The sequence below is a fragment of the Neophocaena asiaeorientalis genome, unplaced genomic scaffold (assembly GCF_003031525.2).
Source record: "Neophocaena asiaeorientalis asiaeorientalis breed wild unplaced genomic scaffold, Neophocaena_asiaeorientalis_V1.1 scaffold332, whole genome shotgun sequence".
In the NCBI taxonomy this organism is placed as follows: Eukaryota; Metazoa; Chordata; class Mammalia; order Artiodactyla; family Phocoenidae; genus Neophocaena; species Neophocaena asiaeorientalis.
Genome location: NW_020173111.1, coordinates 6,091,178 through 6,110,004, shown reverse-complemented (window position 1 = coordinate 6,110,004; position 18,827 = coordinate 6,091,178). Strand labels below are relative to the sequence as shown.

The 18,827-nt window shown below is 41.0% G+C and overlaps 1 protein-coding gene across 1 annotated transcript in view; it reads right to left on the bottom strand.

Moving 5' to 3' along the window:
• FBXL2 (F-box and leucine rich repeat protein 2) overlaps positions 1-17,958 on the bottom strand; it is an 80,359-nt gene extending 62,401 nt beyond the window's left edge. The window contains exons 1-2 of the mRNA XM_024743448.1: positions 17,890-17,958; positions 1,460-1,521 (exon numbers count right to left, since the gene is read on the bottom strand). Of these exons, the coding sequence (XP_024599216.1) occupies positions 1,460-1,521; positions 17,890-17,892 (65 nt within the window). The 5' untranslated portion in view covers positions 17,893-17,958. The remainder of the gene's footprint in view (positions 1-1,459; positions 1,522-17,889) is intronic.
• Between the last annotated feature and the right edge of the window lie 869 nt (positions 17,959-18,827).

Genomic DNA, 18,827 nt, shown 5'->3' with positions numbered 1-18,827 from the left:
TAACAGCTTACGGTGCTTGATTAAGACCCTCTGGGTTTATGTGATAAACATATCATTCCTTCCTTGTTACCACTTTCTTAACTTTAAAATGGTCTAAAATGCCAAAGAATATTCTCTCTTAACTAAACAAATATTTATTTTGTTGAAATAAAACATAACTGCTGTATTTTTCATGTGATCCTGCCATGAATTAATTTTCTTCTTTATTAACTGAGTAGAATGAGCTCACGGCAACAGTGTCAAACAACACCTGATGACTAATGAAATGCCACCCTGAAGCCCCTAAAATGTGATCACCACCACAAAGACCCTAAGCCTTCACCCCATTCCTGACTCGAGAACAAAAGTCTAACATACAAGGTGGAAAAGGTGAGCAAACCGTGGCATTTATAGAGCAACTCTGTGATGGACTCCAACATGTAAACAAAACACACATTCATACTCATCCCCTAAATGTTAAAATGAGATTTAGCACAGCCAGGGAACAGAGTAAGCTGCTCAATCTCTTACTATATATCAGCATTTCCCAAAAATTTTTCCAAGGAATATTAAAAGTGTTCCATGGTCAGTAAATCTGAAATGCCACAACTATTCATCTGGGAGCATCACCATGCATATTAGCCTATTAGGGCTCTGAGAGGTTATGTGGTAAAGAAACTGGTTTTGTTAACCCAGTTTTTCCCATACTTACTTGATCACAAAACCTGTTTTTCTGTTTTGTTTTGTGAAATATCAGTGATATGAAGAGTTTGGGAAATGCCACTCAAAGATTACCATGTGTACGTGTATTGTTTGTTAACAATTAAAATAGAACATCCAAAATTAAGTAAGATTTGCTTGATGCTTGCAGAGTACTAAAGGAAACTGCAGTGCCTCAGGTTCAACAAATGTTGGCTGATAGCTTTACTTCCCAAAACGACAAGCAAAATACCATTAACTGTATATTCAGTAATGCTAAAAAATAAAGCACAAAAAGCCTGTTCTATAGCAGTGTCACTTAGCACATAATTCTCATAAAGTGAATAAAAACATCAATATTTGGGCTGATAGCATTTTAAGTGCTCAGTAAGAACATATAGTGTAATTATTGATCAGAAAAACATCTAAATGTCTATGACTTCAGGAGCTCACAACCGTAATAACCTCTCCTCGTGTTACTGACTACATCGAGATAACCTACGAACACCCAGACAGCGGCACCTACTGAGGATTATTACAATACTTACCACATTACAAAAAGAATCCAGACCAATGCTACGTACATACTTAGTACATTCTGGATTAGACCAAGTAAAATTTAACAACAAGCTGAACAGCATTCTATAAAACAAAAACAAAAAGTCAGTTAGGCTAATTCTGTCTGTTTTTCTAAGCTATGGACTCATAGTGAGAAAGAAGATTGTCTTGGAACTTGATGACTGAATCATATCTGAAATCTTTAAAGTTTATCTACACTTACCTCAAAAGAAGTTCTTTGGGTAACTTTTTGTTAATAAGGCCTTCATCATTATTTGAGAAAACCTACAGAAAAAAAAAAGGGGATATTATTAAAATGTTCCTCAATCAAAAAAAAAAAAGGGGCTTCCCTGGTGGCGCAGTGCTTAAGTATCCACCTGCCAATACAGGGGACAATGAGTTCGATCCCTGGTCTTGAAAGATCCCACATGCTGTGGAGCAACTAAGCCCGTTGGCCACATATACTGAACCTGTGCTCTAGAGCCCGAGAGCCGCAACTACTGGCCCCACGCGCCACAATTACTGAAGCCCGCGCACCCTAGAGCCCACACACTGCAACTACTGAGCCCATGTGTCACAACTACTGAAGCCTGTGTGCTCTAGGGCCCGCATGCAGCAACTACTGAGCCTGTGTGCCACAACTACCAAAGCTCGCGCGCCTAGAGCCTGTGCCTCACAACAAGAGAAGCCACTGCAATGAGAAGCTTGCACACCACAACTAGTGAAAGCCTGCGTGCAGCAACAAAGACCCAACACAGCCAAAAAAAAACCAAAACAAAAAACAACTTAGGAATACATTTAACTAAAGAAGGGCCTGACATTATATATTGAAAACTCACACTAAACACTGTTGTGAGAAATTAAAGAAGGCTTGAATAAACTGAAACACATCCCATGTTCATGAATTGGAAGATTTAATAGTGTTAAGTTAGCAATATTCCTCAGCTTTGTACTTATTCTGCTTGGGGTTTGCCAGCTATGTCCAGTCTGCTATTAGGCCCATCAAATGAATATTTAATGTCTGATTCATACTTTCACTTCTAGCATTTCCAGTTCAGTCTTTTTATAGTCTTCCATCTTCCTGCTAAAATTTTCTAACTGTTCATCCATTCCAACTGTTCAACATCTGGACCATCACTGACTGTTTCTCTTAGCTCTTCTCCTGACCGTGGGTCACATTTCTTTGTTTCTCTCCATGTCTCATAATTTGTTATTTCACACCAAATATTGTGCATAAAAAAATAATTAATTTACAAGGATCAATGAAACTAAGAGATGTTTCTCTGAAAAGAAAAAATTGACAGAGAAAGGGAGGAGAGACTGGCCAAGATAGCTGAGTAGAAAGGCACTGAGCTCACCTCCTCTCACGAGCATACCAAAATCACAACTATTTGCAGAACAACCATCAATGAAAAAGACCAGAATCTACCAGAAAAAGATCTTCTACAATTAAAGGAGGAACCACAACAAGATGGGTAGGAGAGGCAGACTCTCAATATAATCATGTCCCATACCACGGGGTGGGCAACCCACAAACTGGAGAATCATTATATTGCAGAGGTTCTCCCACAGGAGTGAGAGTTCTAAGCCCCACATCGGGCTCTGCAGCCCAGGAGTCAAGCACCAAGAAGACAAGCCCCCAGAGCATTTGGCTTTGAAGGTCAGCAGGGCTTAACTTTGGGAGGCTCAAAGGACTGGGGGAAACAAAGACCTGGCTCTTAAAAGGTGCACACAAAATCTGACATGTTCTAGAACCCAGGACAAAAGCAGTAATTTGATAGGAGCCTGGACCAGACCTACCTACTGGTCTAGGAGAGTCTCCTTGGAGGGAGGTGGGGGGGAGCTGTGGCTCACCCTGGGGACACAGACACTGGCAGCAGCCAATCTTGGGAGCTCTTTCTACTGCGTGGACAATGGTGCTGCCAGGCACCATTGTGGAACCCTCCCTCTAGCTCATTAGCACCAAGACCTGGCCCATCCAACGGCCTGTAGGCACCAGTGCTGGGATGCCTCAGGCAAAGCAACTAATTGGATGGGGACACAACCCCACCTATCAGCAGACAGGCTGCCTAAAACTTCCTGAGCCCACACTTGCCTCTGAACATGTCCTTGCCCACCGGAGGGCTAGGACCCAGCTCCACCCACCAATGTGCAGGCACCAGCCCTGCCCTCCCAGAAGGCTGCTCTAGCCATTGGACGAGTCTCACCCACCAGGGGGCAGGCACCAGACGTAAGAAAGGCACAATCCCACAGCCTGCAGACCCAGCCTGCCCACAGCAGGCCAGACCCTACCCTGGGACCAGCTGGGCCCCAATCCTTCCCACTAGCAGGCCAAAACAAGCTTCCCAACACCCTGGACCCCATATTCAACTGTGTCAGGAAACGCCCCCACCCCCCACCCCCACACACCAATTATCTGACACCAGCTCTGTGAACCCTGGGTACTACAGCCAGACTCCAGGACCCAACTGTGACTGCTAGTAGTCCGGCATTAATCCCAAGACCTGGCTTCACCCATCAGTAGGTTGGCAACAGCCCCAAAGTTTTCTGGACCCTGATTCCACCCACCAGTGAGCCAGGACTAGCCCCAGGGCCCCCTGGGGTACAGCAGTCAGCTGCCTCGTGACTAGGCTCCACCAACCAGTAGCCAACAGCCTCCCAAAGCACGGCCAAAGCATGGCCTGGCAACCAACCAGAGTAGGGGCCAACCAAGGCTACCAGACTGTCCACATAGTCAGCCTGCCACAACAGAAGGAACCATGCAGCCCTCATAGGGGGAACTGCTAAAACATACAGTTTGGCCACGATAGGGGACTGCACTGCTAGGGTGCATAGCATATCTCCTACAGAAGAATACTTCTCCAAGGTCAGGAAACATAATTAACCCACCAGATACATAAAAATACAAACAGCGGGGCTTCCCTGATGGCACAGTGGTTGAGAGTCCGCCTGTCGATGCAGGGGACATGGGTTCGTGCCCCGGTCCAGGAAGATCCCACATGCCACGAAGCAGCTGGATCCAAAAAAAAAAAAAAAAAAACAAAAAAACAAAAAAAACCCCAGCAACTTAGGCAAAATGAGGTGACAAAAGAACATGTTCTAAATGAAGGAACAAGATAAAACCCTAGAATAAGAACTTAGTGAAGTGGAGACACGCAATCTACCCAAGAAAGAGTCCAGGGTAATGATCATAAAGATGATCAAAGAACTCAGGACAAGAATGGATGCACAGAGTAAGAAGTTAAAAGTTTTTAACAAAGAGAAAACATAAAAAACAAGAGAAAGATGAAGAACACAATAACTGAAATGAAAAATATACTAGAAGGAATCTACAGTAGACTAAATGATACAGAAAAATGGATCAGCAAGCTGAGAGATGGAGTAGTAGAAATCACTGCCACTAAACAGCAAAAAGGAAAAAGAACAAACAGAAATGGGGACAGTTTAAGAGCCCTTTGGGACAATATCAAGTGTACAAATATTCACATTATAGGGGTCCCAGAAGGAGAAGAGAGATAAAAAGGAGCTGAGAACATATTTGAAGAAATAACAGGTGAAAACTTCCCTAACCTGGAAAAGGAAACGGTCATCCAAGTCCAGGAAGGGCAGAGAGTTCCATACAAGATTAACCCAAAGAGTAACACACCAAGACACAATGTAATTAAAATGACAAAAAATTAAAGATAAAGAGAGAATCTTAAAAGCAGCAAGGGAAAAGCAACAAATAACATCCAAGGGAACTCCCATAAGCCTATCAGCTGATTTTTCAGCAGAAACCCTGCAGGCCAGAAGGGAGTGGCATGATATATTTTAAATGATGAAAGGGAAGAACCTGCAACCTACAACCAAGAAATACTCTACCCAGCAAGCCTCTCATTCAGATTTGATAGAAAGATCAAAAACTTTACAAACAAGCAAAAGCTAAAAGAGTTCAGCATCATCAAATCAGCTTTACAACAAATATTAAAGGAACTTCTCCAGGTGAAAAAAGAAAAGGCCACAATGAGAAACATGAAAATTATTAAATGAAAAAGCTCATCAGTAAAGGCAAACACACAGTAAAGGTAGGGAATCATCCACACATAAAGTGAGTAGGAAGGTTAAAAGACAGAGGTAGTAAAATCACTATCAAAATCACTTAAGCAGTTAAGGGATACATGAAACAATTAGACAAAAGATATAATATAAAAACAGTAATCGTGAGGGGAGAAGAGTACAAAGGCAGGGTTATTAAAACGCATTTGAAAGTAAGAGATCAGCAACTTAATCACATATATATAGATTGCTATATAAAAATCTCATGGTAACCACAAAACAAAAATCAAAAATAGATATACACACAAAAAAAGAAAAAGGAATTCAAATATAACACTAAAAATAGTCAAATTACAAGAGAAGAACAAAAGAAGAAGAAAAAGACAAAACAAAACAAACCCCAAACAACTAACAAAATGTCAACAAGAACATACATATCAATAATTACCTTAACTAAACAGACTATATGTTCCAATCAAAAGACACAGCGTGGCTCAATGGATACAAAAACAAGACCCATATATATGCTGCCTACAAGAGACTCACTTCAGATCTAAAGACACAAAAGACTGAAAGTGAGGGGATGGAAAAGGCATTCCATGCAAATGGAAATCAAAAAAAAGCCAGAATAGCAATACTTTTATCAGATAAAACATACATTAAAATAAAGACTGTTACGAAGAAGCACACTACATAATGATCAAGGGATCAATCCAAGAAGAAGACAGAACAATTGTAAATATATATGCACCCAACACAGGAGCACCTCAATATATAAGGCAAATATTAACGGACATAAAAGGAGAAATCAACAGTAACATAATAGTAGAGGAATTTAACACCTCACTTACATTGATGAACAGATCATCTAGATAGAAAATCAATAAGGAAACACTGGCCTGAAATGACACATTAGATGAGATGGACTTAACTGATACATAAAGAGCATTCCATCCTGAAGCAGCAGAATACACATTCTTTTCAAGTGCACATGGAACATTCTCCAGGATAGATCACATGTTAGGCTTCAAAACAAGCCTCAGTAAATTTAAGAAAACTGAAATAATATCAAGTATCTTTTCCAACCACAACGCTATGAGACTAGAAATCAACTACAAGGAAAAAAATGCAAAAAACACAAACACATGGAGGCTAAACAATATGCTACCAAACCACCAATGGATCATTAAAGAAATCAAAGAGGAAATCAAAAATACCTAGAGACAAATGAAAATGAAAACACGATGATCCAAAACCAACGGGATTCAGCAAAAACAGTTCTAAGAGGAGTTTACAGCAATACAAGTTTACCTCAGGAAACAAGAAAAATCTCAAACCACCTAAACTTCCATCTAAAGAAACTAGAGAAAGAACAAACAAAACCCAAAGTTAGTAGAAGGAAAGAAATCATAAAGATCAGAGGAGAAATAAATGAAATAGAGACTAAAAAAATAGAAAAGATCAATGAAACTAAAAGTTGGTTCTTTGCAAAGATAAACAAAATCGATAAACCTTTAGCCAAATTTATCAAGAAAACCCAATGAAATCAGAGATGAAAAAGAAGTTACAAGTGACACCACAGAAATACAAAGGATCATAGACAACAGTGATCAAACAACTATATGCCAATAAAATGGACAGCTTAGAAGAAATGGACAAATTCTCAGAAATGTACAATCTCCCAAGATTGAACCAGGAAGAAACAGAAAATATGAACAGACCAATTACCAGTAATGAAATTGAATCAGTAATTTAAAAACTCCCAACCAAGGAAAGACCAGGACCAGATGGCTTCACAGGTGAATTCTACTAAACATTTACAGAAGAGTTAACACCTATCCTTCTCAAACTATTTTCCCTCCCCAAAAAAAGAAACTGCAGAGGGAGGAACACTTCCAAATTCATTCTGTGAGGCCAGCATCACCCTGATACCAAAACCAAGGATATCACAAAAAAAGAAAATTACAGGTCAATGTCACTGATGGACAAGATGCAAAAATCCTCAACACAATATTAGCAAACTGATTCCCACAATACATTAAAAGAATCATACGCCATAATCAAGTGGGATTTATCCCAGGGATGCAAGAATTTTTCAATATCTTCAAAATCAATGTGATACACCACGTTAACAGACTGAAGAATAAAAACCATATGATTATTTCTACAGATGCAGAAAAAGCTTTTGACAATATTCGACATCGATTTATGATAAAAACTCTCTAGAAAGTGGGCCTAGAGGAAACATACATCAACATACTAAAGGCCATATATGACAAACCCACAGCTAACATCATACTCAAAAGTGAGAAGCTGAAAGCATTTAGGTGGGTTAATTACATGCCCACTCTCACCACTTTTATTCAACAGAGTACTGGAAGTCCTAGCCACAGCAATCAGACAAGATAAAGAAATAAATCCAAATTTGGAAAGGAAGAAGTAAAACTGTCACTGTTTGCATGATACTAAGTGTAGAAAATCCTAAAGATGCCACCAGAAACTACTACAGCTTATTAATGAATCTGGTAAAGTTGCAGGATACAAAACTGATATACAGAAATCTGCTGCATTTCTATGCATTGACAACGAACTGTAAGATACGGAAACAGGGACTTCCCTGGTGGCGCGGTGGATAGGAATCCACCTGTCAGTGCACGGGACACGGGTTCAATCCCTGGTCCAGGAAGATCCCACATGCTGCAGAGCAACTAAGCCCATGCACCACAACTACTGAGCCTGCATGCTGCAACTACTGAAAGCTGCGTACCTAGAGTCTGTGCTCCGCAACAAGAGAAGCCACTGCAACAAGAAACCCACGCACCGCAACAAAGAGTAGCCCCCACTCGCCACAACTAGAGAAAGCCCACGTGCAGCAATGAAGACCCAACGCAGCCAAAAATAAATAAAATTAAATCTTACAAGAAAAAAAAGATAAGGAAACAATCCCATTTACCATCTCATTAAAAGAATAAAATACTTACAAATAAACCTACCTAAGGAGGTAAAAGACCTGTATTCAGAAAACTGTAAGACATTAAGACTATAAAACTATAAGGTGAAGAAATTGAAGATGACACAAACAGATGGAAAGATATACCTTGTATTCTTGTATTGGAAAAATTAATATTGTTAAAGTGACCATGCTACCCAAGGCAATCTATAGATTCAAAGCAATCCCTATCAAAATATACCCAGGGCACTTTTCATAGAACTAGAACAAATAATCTCAAAATTTGTATGGAAACACAAAAGACCTCGAATAAATAAAACCATCTTGGGAAAGAAGAACAGAGCTGGAAGAATCATGATCCCTGACTTCAGAGTATACTACAAAGCTAGAGTAATCAAAAAGTATGGTACTAGTAGAAAAACAGACACACAGATCAATGGAACAGAATAGACAGCCCAGAAGTAAACCCACAGACTTATAGTTAATTAACTTATGACAAAGGAAGAAAGAATATACAATGGAGAAAAGACAGTCTCTTCAATAAATGGTGCTGGGAAAACTGGACAGCCACATGCAAGAGAATGAAACTGGATCCCTGTCTTATACCATACACAAAAATTAACTTAGAATGGATGACAGGCTTTCAATATAAGATCTGAAAACATAACACTCCTAGAAAATAACAGGCTGTAAGCTCCTTGACATAAGTTATGGAGATGATTTTTTGGACTTGACACCAAAAGAAAAGGCAACAAAAGCAAAAATAAACAAGTTGGACTACATCAAACTAAAAAGCTTCTGCTCAGCAAAGCAAACCATCAACAAAATGAAAATATAACCTACTGATTTTGCAAATCATATATTTGATAAGAAGTTAATATCCAACAAGAAATCCAATTAAAAGATGGGAAAAGGATCTAAGTAGATATCTTTCCAAAGACATACAGATGGCCAACAAGTACATAAATAGGTGCTCAACATCACTAATCATCAGGGAAATACAAATCAAAACCACAATGAGATACCACCTCACACCTGTCAGAATGGCTATTACCAAAAAGACAACAAATAACAAGTGTTGGTGAGAATGTGGAAAAAAGGGAACCCTTATGCACTGTTGGTAGGAATGTAAATTGATGCAGCCACTGTGGAAAACAGTATGGAGGTTCCTCAACAAATTAAAAAACAGAACTACCATACGATCCAGGAATTCCACTTCAGAGTATTTTTCTGAAGAAAACAAAAACATTGTTTCAAAAGATATAGGCACTCCTATGTTCACTGAAGCATTATGTACAATAGCCAAGATATGGAAACAACTGAAATGTCTATTGATAAATGAACGGATAAAGAAAATATGGTACACATTGGAATATGATATACACAATGGAATATTATTCAACCATAAAAAAGAAGGAAAATTTTCACACTTGCAACATGGATGGACTTTGAGGGCATTATGCTAAGTGAAATAAGTCACACAATGAAAGACAAACACTTTGAAAGGCAAATAATCTTATATGTGTAATCATAAAAAAAAATGAGCTCGTATATATACAGATTTATGGTTCCAGAGGTGGGGAATGGGAGGGTGGGCAAAATGGATGAAGGGGGTCAAAAGGTACAAACTTCCAGTTATAACATGAATAAGTCATGGGGATGTAATATACAGCATGGTAACTATAGTGATTAATACTGTATGGCATATTTGAAAGTGCTAGAAGAGTAAATCTTAAAAATTCTCCTCACAAGAAAAAAAATTCTCTAACTATGTATGGTGACAGATGTTAACTAGACTTATTGTGGTGATCACTGTACAATATATACAAATATCAAATCATTCTGTTGTACAGCTTAAACTAGTATGTTATATGTCAATTACACCCGAATTTTTTTAAAGTAATTTACCTCCATAAAGGGCAGTTCCTCCTTCAATTAGGTTGCTGGGGGGCGGGGGGGCGGGGGCGGGTATTGAATCCTTTTAATCTCTAGTTGACCTGGGTTTCAGATTTGTTGTAGCATTAGTCAGATTCAGTTCAAGAATGGTTTAAAATTTTTTTAGGGTGACATCAGAAGCTCATCTTCAAGAGAAGTTCGGATCTGAGCACTAGTAAAACTTCACAGATCTCTTTGAGCTGTACAACCAGGCTGCTAGTGAGCACTCTCTGTTTTACATTCTGGCTGCCAGCTGGGGAGTACTTTGCTCTGCAGAGGCACCCTCTACTGTCCGTTCCTTAAGGAGCTCTCTCTCTGCCCTGTTACTCTAACTCCACCGTCTGAAAGCCTTTTGCCTTGTCCTGATTGAAAACCTGGATAGCCATAGAGGGACATTTCTTAGCTCTCCCGTGGGCCCCATCCATTGTGGCCCTGCCTTACATTTGGCGAAAGCCCGTAGTGCCTCAGAGAGGTTTCTGCTGACTCTCCTGCCCTGCCCCAAGCCTTCAGAAGGCTCCGCCCACCTCAAGGATGTTCTCAGCTCTCTTTCCTTGGCCCCAGCCTCCAGCACAGGTCTACATCCATGTACTCAGTGAAGGCCCATGGGAAAGAGAGGTAGGTGCAGCCTAGCTCTGCGGCTGGGGCTCCTCAGGGTTCCAAATGTCATTCCGCCCCCATGCAGTAAAAGTTTGGCTGATTTCTCCAAGCTGTCTATAGCAGAGTCTTCTTCCTCCTGCTGTCCCCACCATGGATGAAAGCTACCTATGTGTCTCCTTTTTTCTGGGAAGGGCACATTACATCCTGGATTTTAATTCATTTAGATTTCTTTGTGTCCTCAGCTCTCTAGAGGGTTTTTAAAGAACTGTGATCTTCTAGCTTCTCTATCTTTTCCCACTGTTAGGGTAGAAACGGCAATGTCTAATTTTTGCAACTTTCCAAGTCCTAACAGAAAGTAGAAGTCTTTATTATCCATTCTGATAGAAGAAAAACAGACTTGGAGCAGATAAATGACTTGCCCAAAGTTTAGCATTAAAAACAAACAAACAACAACCAAAAAAAAAAAAAACCCCAGAAAAACTACAGTATAAATTTGTATCTCCTGACTCCAAGTCTAGGGTTCTTTGTACTGCACAACAGGTAGTAAGGGCTATTTGACTCTCGGGAAGGCATTTAACCTCTCAGTATTTCTAATTTGTAAAATGAAAGGACTGTACTAGAGAAACTCAAAAGTCTCTTCCAAATCTAATTATTTCAAGATTCAATTAAGTTTGTGTTTTTAAAATATCCCACTGTTTCTGAAAACATAATTGTGTATCTTTAGGTGCCTTTCAATTTTAGATGTCTAATAAGGGTCACAAATTTATCAAGTCCAAAACCAACTCCTTTCTTCATCCCTACACTAAATTTACTCCTCCCATAGTCTTCATCTCAGCAAATGACAACCTGTTCCTATTGCTCAGGCTCAAATCACTGAACCACCCTTGACTTCCTTTTCTTTTCTATTCCACAGCCAATCCTATGGATGACTGTACCATAATAATGTCCTCTCTGGTCTCCTCTGTTCTTGTCCTTTCTCCCCTCCCTCCTACCCCACATGTATTTTCCACATAGCAGACAGAATGGTCCTTTTATAAAATATAAGTCATATTCTGTCATTCTTCTTAAACTTTACCAATCATTTCCCCTTCCCTCAAAGGGAAAGGCAAACTCCTTTAAATGGCTTATAAATCCCAGGCGATCTGGTCTCACTGACTACCTTGGTCTTCCCTCTTGCCATGTCTTACTCCACTCCAGCCTCACTGTTTTCCTTGCTGTTTCTCCAACACACCAGGCAGTGCCCCAGGACCTTTACACTTGTGTCCTTTCCTGAAATGGTCTTTCTCTAGGCATTCCCATGACATATCCTCTGCTCAGATGTCACCTTATCAGAGAGGCCTTCCCTTCCACCTACATAAAAAGCAAGTCCTCCCACTTCTCATCCACTCACCCATCCTGCAAAACTTCCTTTCTCTTACTCAGCTTTCTTTTTCTCCAAAGCACTCTTCATCACCTTATCTGTATGTTTATTATCTGTCTTCCCACTGCTAGAACATAAACTCCATGAGGGCAGAGGCTTCCCTGTTTCATTCACTACTGGATACCCAGTGCCTAAAACAGTGACTGGCACATAGTGGGACAAACATTTGCTGGCTAGAAAACCATGAGACAGAAATTTAATAGAAAGACACAATTACACGGGCAGCACTGAAAACTGGAAAAGCTGGGTTTGAACCATGAGTGTGACCCCACAAAAGCTTTCCCAATGACTGCCCTGTTCTGCTCCCCCAGACCCCTCTGCTCCAACCACCCCAGTGCTGGAAGTGGCAGTGGCTGAGGTAGACACTACACAGGGTAGAGGTGAGACACAAAATGAGGCAGGTAAGGCAGAAGTAAAAGTGTAGCCCAAACTATGGCTGCCCATATCTAAGCTTTGGTGGGCTGTACTGTTATTAAAAAAAAAAAAAAAACACCCAAGTAAATCCTTCAGGATGTCATTACACAACATCATAACATCTGTCATAAAAGAAAAAGAGCTTGCTGGCTCAGCTGACAAGACACCAAGACTCTTATTCTTGGGGTAGTATGTTCATGCCAGGCACTGGGTACAATCTTTAGTTTGGGAAGAAGCCATGGTGCAATGGTTAAGACGTCAGACTTTGGAGACAAACTAGCTTAGTTCAAATCCTGGCTCTGCCACTCACCAACTATGTGACCTTGGGCAAACTGCCTAATCAACTAGGCCTGTTAAGTGGGTACAATGATGTTAATCTCATAGCGATGTTAGAAGGGTTAAATGAGATAAACGTGAAGTGATCAGCCTAAAACTGGGCACAGTGGAACGGTTCCATGAAAGCGAGTTATTGTTATAATTACTAAAAATTATGTGTCCCCACCCCAGTGCAGCCAAAAGCGAGACCAAATTTTGACAAGAGTAGAAAAATTAATACATAGAGAAACGTCTTGTCATATCTATTAACACAGCTCTCATTATATAATCCCTCTTAACTATACCATGTGATGGCAAAGAGACCAAAACTGCCTGTAAAATAAAATATATTTTATTGTGCTTCTCAAATCCTCTGAGAAGTCCTAACCACAGGCAAATACAGAAAGGAAAGGCCAAAATAGGGAGAAAATCCAAATAAAATGAATTAAAATGGGAAAACTGTATGATACGTTATTTTATTATTTCCAAAAAATAAATCTGCCTTACAAGCTAAAGTGGTAAGCAATAACAAAGACCTGATGACAAGAGGTATCCCAACGTATATTTTAATCCATACGAATTAAAGTTTAAATAGTTATTTGATGTCTTTTTATAACAGTTTTAGCATATACAACTAAAATAAATGTGAAATTTTTTATTAGGAAAAATCTCAGAAAATAAAATTTTACTTTTAAAAATAGTTTCATCCCCCAATTCTAAATGGCTTTACATTAAAAGCTGGCCTTATAAATCATACCAATGTTTTCTTAGGTCAGTCTCCCAAGGCAATAGAAATAAAAACAAAAATAAACAAACGGGACCTAATAAACTTACAAGCTTTTACACAGCAAAGGAAACCATAAGAAAAAAAAAAAGAAAGAGAGAAAAGAAAAGACAACCTATGGAATGGGAGAAAATATTCGCAAATTATGAGACCAACAAGGGCTTAATCTCCAAAATATACAAACGGCTCATACAACTCAACAACAAAAAAACAAACAACCCAATCGAAAAATGGGCAGAAGGGGACTTCCCTGCCAGTCCAGTGGTTGAGACTTCACCTTCTAATGCAGGGAGTACGGGTTTGATCCCTGGTCAGGGAGCTACAATTCCCACATGCCTCGTGGGCAAAAAGCAAAACATAAAACAGAAGCAATACTGTAGCAAATTCAATAAAGACTTTAAAAAATGGTCCACATCAAAAAAATCTTTTTTAAAAAAAGAAAAACGGGCAGAAAACCTTAATACAGGGGTCCCCAGGCCGTGGACAACTACAGGTCCGTGGCCTGTTAGGAACGCGGCCACACAGCAGAAGGTGAGCAGTGGGCAAGTGAGCGAAGCTTCATATGCCGCTAACCATCACTCGCATTACCGCCTGAACCATCATATCCCACTGCACCCCCCACCCCAGTGGAAAAACTGTCTTGCATGAAACCGGTCCCTGGTGCCAAAAAGGTTGGGGACCATTGCCTTAATAGACATTCCTCCAAAGAAGACATACAGATGGCCAGTAGGTACATGAAAAGATGCTCAACATCACTAATCATTAGAGAAATGCAAATCAAAACTACAGTGAGGTACCACCTGACACCGCTCAGAATGGCCATCATTAAAAAGTCTACAAATAACACGTGCTAGAGAGGGTGTGGAGAAAAGGGAACCCTCCTACACTGTCGGTGGGAATGTAAGTTGGTGCAGCCATTGTGGAAAATAGTATGGAGGTTCCTCAGAAAACTAAAAATCGTAAAAAAAAAAAAAAAAGAATGAAATAATGCCATTTGCAGCAACATGGATACAACCAAAGATTATCATGCTAAGTGAAGTCAGAAAGAGAAAGACAAATACCATATGATATCATTTATATGTGGAATCTACAACATGACACAAGTGAACCTATCTATGAAACAGAAACAGACTCACGGACACAGAGAACAGACTTGTGGCTGCCAGCGGGGAGGGGGTTAGGGGAGGGATGGAGTGGGAGTTTGGGGTTAGCAGATGCAAACTATTATATATAGAATGGATAAACAACAAGGTCCTACTGTATAGCACAGGGAACTATATCCAATCTCCTGGGATAAATCATAATAGAAAAGAATATTTAAAAAAAAGAATGTTTGTGTATAACTGAGTCACTCTGCTGTACAGCAGAGATTGGCACCACACTGCAAATCAACTACACGTCAATAAAATTAAAAAAAAAAAAAAGCTGGTCTTTGTGATTCACAAAAGCAGGTGCCAATTCCTGAGCACAAACTGAGATGACAGGAGAAACTTTAAATGCTATTACAGCCATGAGTATGAACCCTAATCCAATAATCTGTCTTCACTGATGCCTCTTCATCTCATCTGTGTGAAAGAGGAGAGGAGAGAAGGTTAGGAGTGCCTACTCTGTTCTACAGCGTCCAGGCCAGTGCCAAAAAAAACAAAATACAAGTAAGTGTTTGTATACGTAAGTGCTCAAAACATTAAAATCCAAGTAAGAGAGAAAACTAATTTCATAACATATAAAGAGCATATACATTGAGGAACATATAACGATACACTATACATTATAATCCAAAACCATAAGCAGGTTCTTTTTTGTTTAATTAATTAATTTACTTATTTATGGCTGCATTGAGTCTTTGTTGCTGCACACAGGCTTTCTCTAGTTGTGTCGAGCGGTGACTACTCTTCGTTGTGGAGCACGGGCTCTAGGAGCACGGGCTTCAGTAGTTGTGGTAACGTAGGCTCAGTAGTTGTGGCTCGCAGGCTCTAGAGCGCAGGCTCAGTAGCTGTGGCACACGGGCTTTGTTGCTTGTGGGATCTTCCCGGACCAGGGCTCGAACCCATGTCCCCTTCACTAGCAGGTAGATTCTTAACCACTGCGCCACCAGGGAAGTCCCATAAGCAGGTTCTGAGACAAGACGCCTGGTTTTGAAATCTGGCTGGGTGACTGGGGCAAGTTACTTTACCTCTCTGTGCCTCAATTTCCTCACCTCTCAAATGGGGAAAGGTATCCTCATAAGGTGGTTGTGATGGTTAATTAAGACACGTGAGGTGCTTATAAAAATGTCTCACATAAAATGCACAAAATAAATGTCAGCTCTCATTATTATTTAAAGGCAATAGAAACAAGTGGCTTAATTGAAGAAACTTTCATTGAGAAATAGCTAAGCAGAGTTCCAAAATTCATGTGCAAAGTCATAAATATCAAATGCTAAAGCTGTATGTTTAGATTCAAGCATTTAATGAAGGGTTATGTTATGATCTCGAATACAGTTTGGGGATTACAGAAGCAGCCTCCTCATCCCCGCTGCTATACCAACCATTCCCCTTTTCCTCTGGAGCCCAGACATCATCTTACCACCCAATTAAATCCCTTCCATGAATTAAATTCTTAATGCTTAAAGATATACAAAAAGCAAAGCATTTCTAAGTTTAGCAAAGCAACCACTAGTACATAAGTACAATAAAATGCTTTTATTTTAGAGTAAATAAAACTCTAAAATTTACAATAGTGAATCAAGGTGGACTGTGGGTCAGGATGCAAGGGGTAGACAAAGGAGAAGAAAAGGAAAATGGATAACAGGAGGAATATGAGACTTCAGAGAAAGCTGTGAATATGTAACTCCTGAACATTCTTTTTCTCCTTCCTATAATCATAAGGGCTTTTCACACAGATAACATGTAAAAGCAAGGCACTGCAACATTTAAAACAGATTTTTGTAAAATTCATTTCCTGAAACTCTTGCTGGCTCCATTAATTTTCACTTAAAGCAATTCAGAATTTGAAAGAAACATACACAAAATAAAGGCACTGCTGTTAATTTGTGGGTGATTTTTTTTCCTGCTATCAACAGGCCACACACCTGGTGGTTGTTTTTCCAGAGTCAATGAGATACAGATCATCCACATTCCCTTACTACCTTAATTATTAAGAAAACACAGAGCTAGCCAGGATTCCAATGGGCAGTTTCTCTCTCCAGAAGGCTGACTGCCACTTGGGGAGCACCCTGCATCCTCAGCTTATTAGCTCTTCCACTAACCCCTGCAGATAAGGAGCAAATCTACACGAAATTACGAACAGTTACAGAAACTGTTTCTCGAACTAGGCATTTTCTTATTCCCCACCCCCACTCCCTCTCAAATATTCTATACCAAAGGTGTGTCCCCAAGCAGAGAATCCAGCCCCTCTCTTCTTTCACACCCTTTGGAGGCTTCTGGAGAATTCACACATCTGGTTGGCAATCCCCTGAATCCTGCCTATTCAAGCCAATATCTGAGCTGAGTCTTCAGGTTAGGTTTTAAAAAAACGTGCTTAATGGGGACCAGGTGGGAACGTCCATTCACTCTCAAGTTTATTGAATAAAGGTAATGATTTAAGACGTTTACCACGCACTAATTATGAATTGAATCCCTGAGTGAGGGTGCTGCATGCACGAAAAAACTCCAGCTTAATGTCCCCATTTTTAAAAAGGAGGGAGGAATCTCCAAAATTAAAATTTAAATTTCCACATGCTAAAAACCCTGTCAGAATGAATTTCAAAGAAATACCCATTTGTATATTACTAACATAACTGCATAGAAACAAGACAGGAAGCACGTAGACTACAATATAGCGTTGGTATGAATATATATGGCATATGATATTCATACATATCCTTTTTTATTTTTTTCTAACCACACCCTCTCTGAGTGACTTCCTAGGCTCGCCGGGGCCAAACAGCGTCACGCTGTCCGGCGACCGGCCGGTTGGGGGTCCCAGCCAGGCACTCAAAGGTGAGAACGCGGCCCTGGGCAGCGGGCGGGCGCTCCGGCTCTCCAAGGGGTCCCCCTCCCGCGGGTCCGCCCAAGTCCTGCCCTGCCCGGGAGCCCCGCAGGCCGCAGCCCGGCCTCTCTGCGACCCCGGCGCCGCCCGCCCCAGCCCAGAAGGCGGCCGCCCTGCGACCCAGCCCGGGCGGGGAAGGGCCAGGCGGCCGGGCTGCGAGGGCCCCAAACTCACCATGGCCGAAGAGCCACAGGCGCGCCCACAGCCCAGAGTCACACGGCGCCGGCAACGCCCGTTGTCCTGGTGACGCCAACTGGGCGCCCCGCCCCGTCCCTTAGGTGGGCTCAGAGGCGGCCATTGGCTGCCGGACAGCACATGACGCGCAGGGGCGGTGCCTTTGGACCGCCCCCCGCCCCCCACGATTCGGCTCTTGGGCGGGGCCTCTTTGGCTTTCTGCCTTTGCATCTGTCCCTCATCACCCTGATCACCTTGACATCCTTCACCTGACAGATGACCCTGACCTGACGGGAAAGGCCTTTATGGACTTACCTTATTTAAGAAACCTTATTTAAGTTACCTTGATTACACAGGTAACACATGATTATTTGAGACATTTTATTTATCTATTTAAATTTATTTATTTATTTATTTTTGGCTGCGTTGGGTCTTCGTGCTGCACAAGGGCTTTCTCTAGTTGCGGTGAGCCGGGGCTACTCTTTGTTGTGGTGCACAGGCTTCTCAGTGCGGTGGCTTCTCTCGTTACGGAGCACGGGCTCTAGGCACACAGGCTTCAGTAGTTGTGGCATGCGGGCTCAGTAGTTGTGGCTCACGGGCTCAGTAGTTGTGGCTCACAGGCTCTAGAGCACAGGCTCAGTAGCTGTGGCGCACGGGCTTAGTTGCTCCGCGGCATGTGGGATCTTCCCGGACCACGGCTCGAACCTGTGTCCCCTGCACTAGCAGGCAGATTCTTAACCTGTGTGCCACCGGGGAAGTCCTGAAGACATTTTAAACAATAACGAATTAAAAAGAATAAAACCACACCAAATCTCAGCACCTGATATAACCACTGCTTATATTTTAGTCTATCTGCTTCCAAGCCCGCAACAAAATGTATATTATTATAACACGTTGTATTCTTGGAAATGGAAGCAAACAATACGCACTTTTATTAT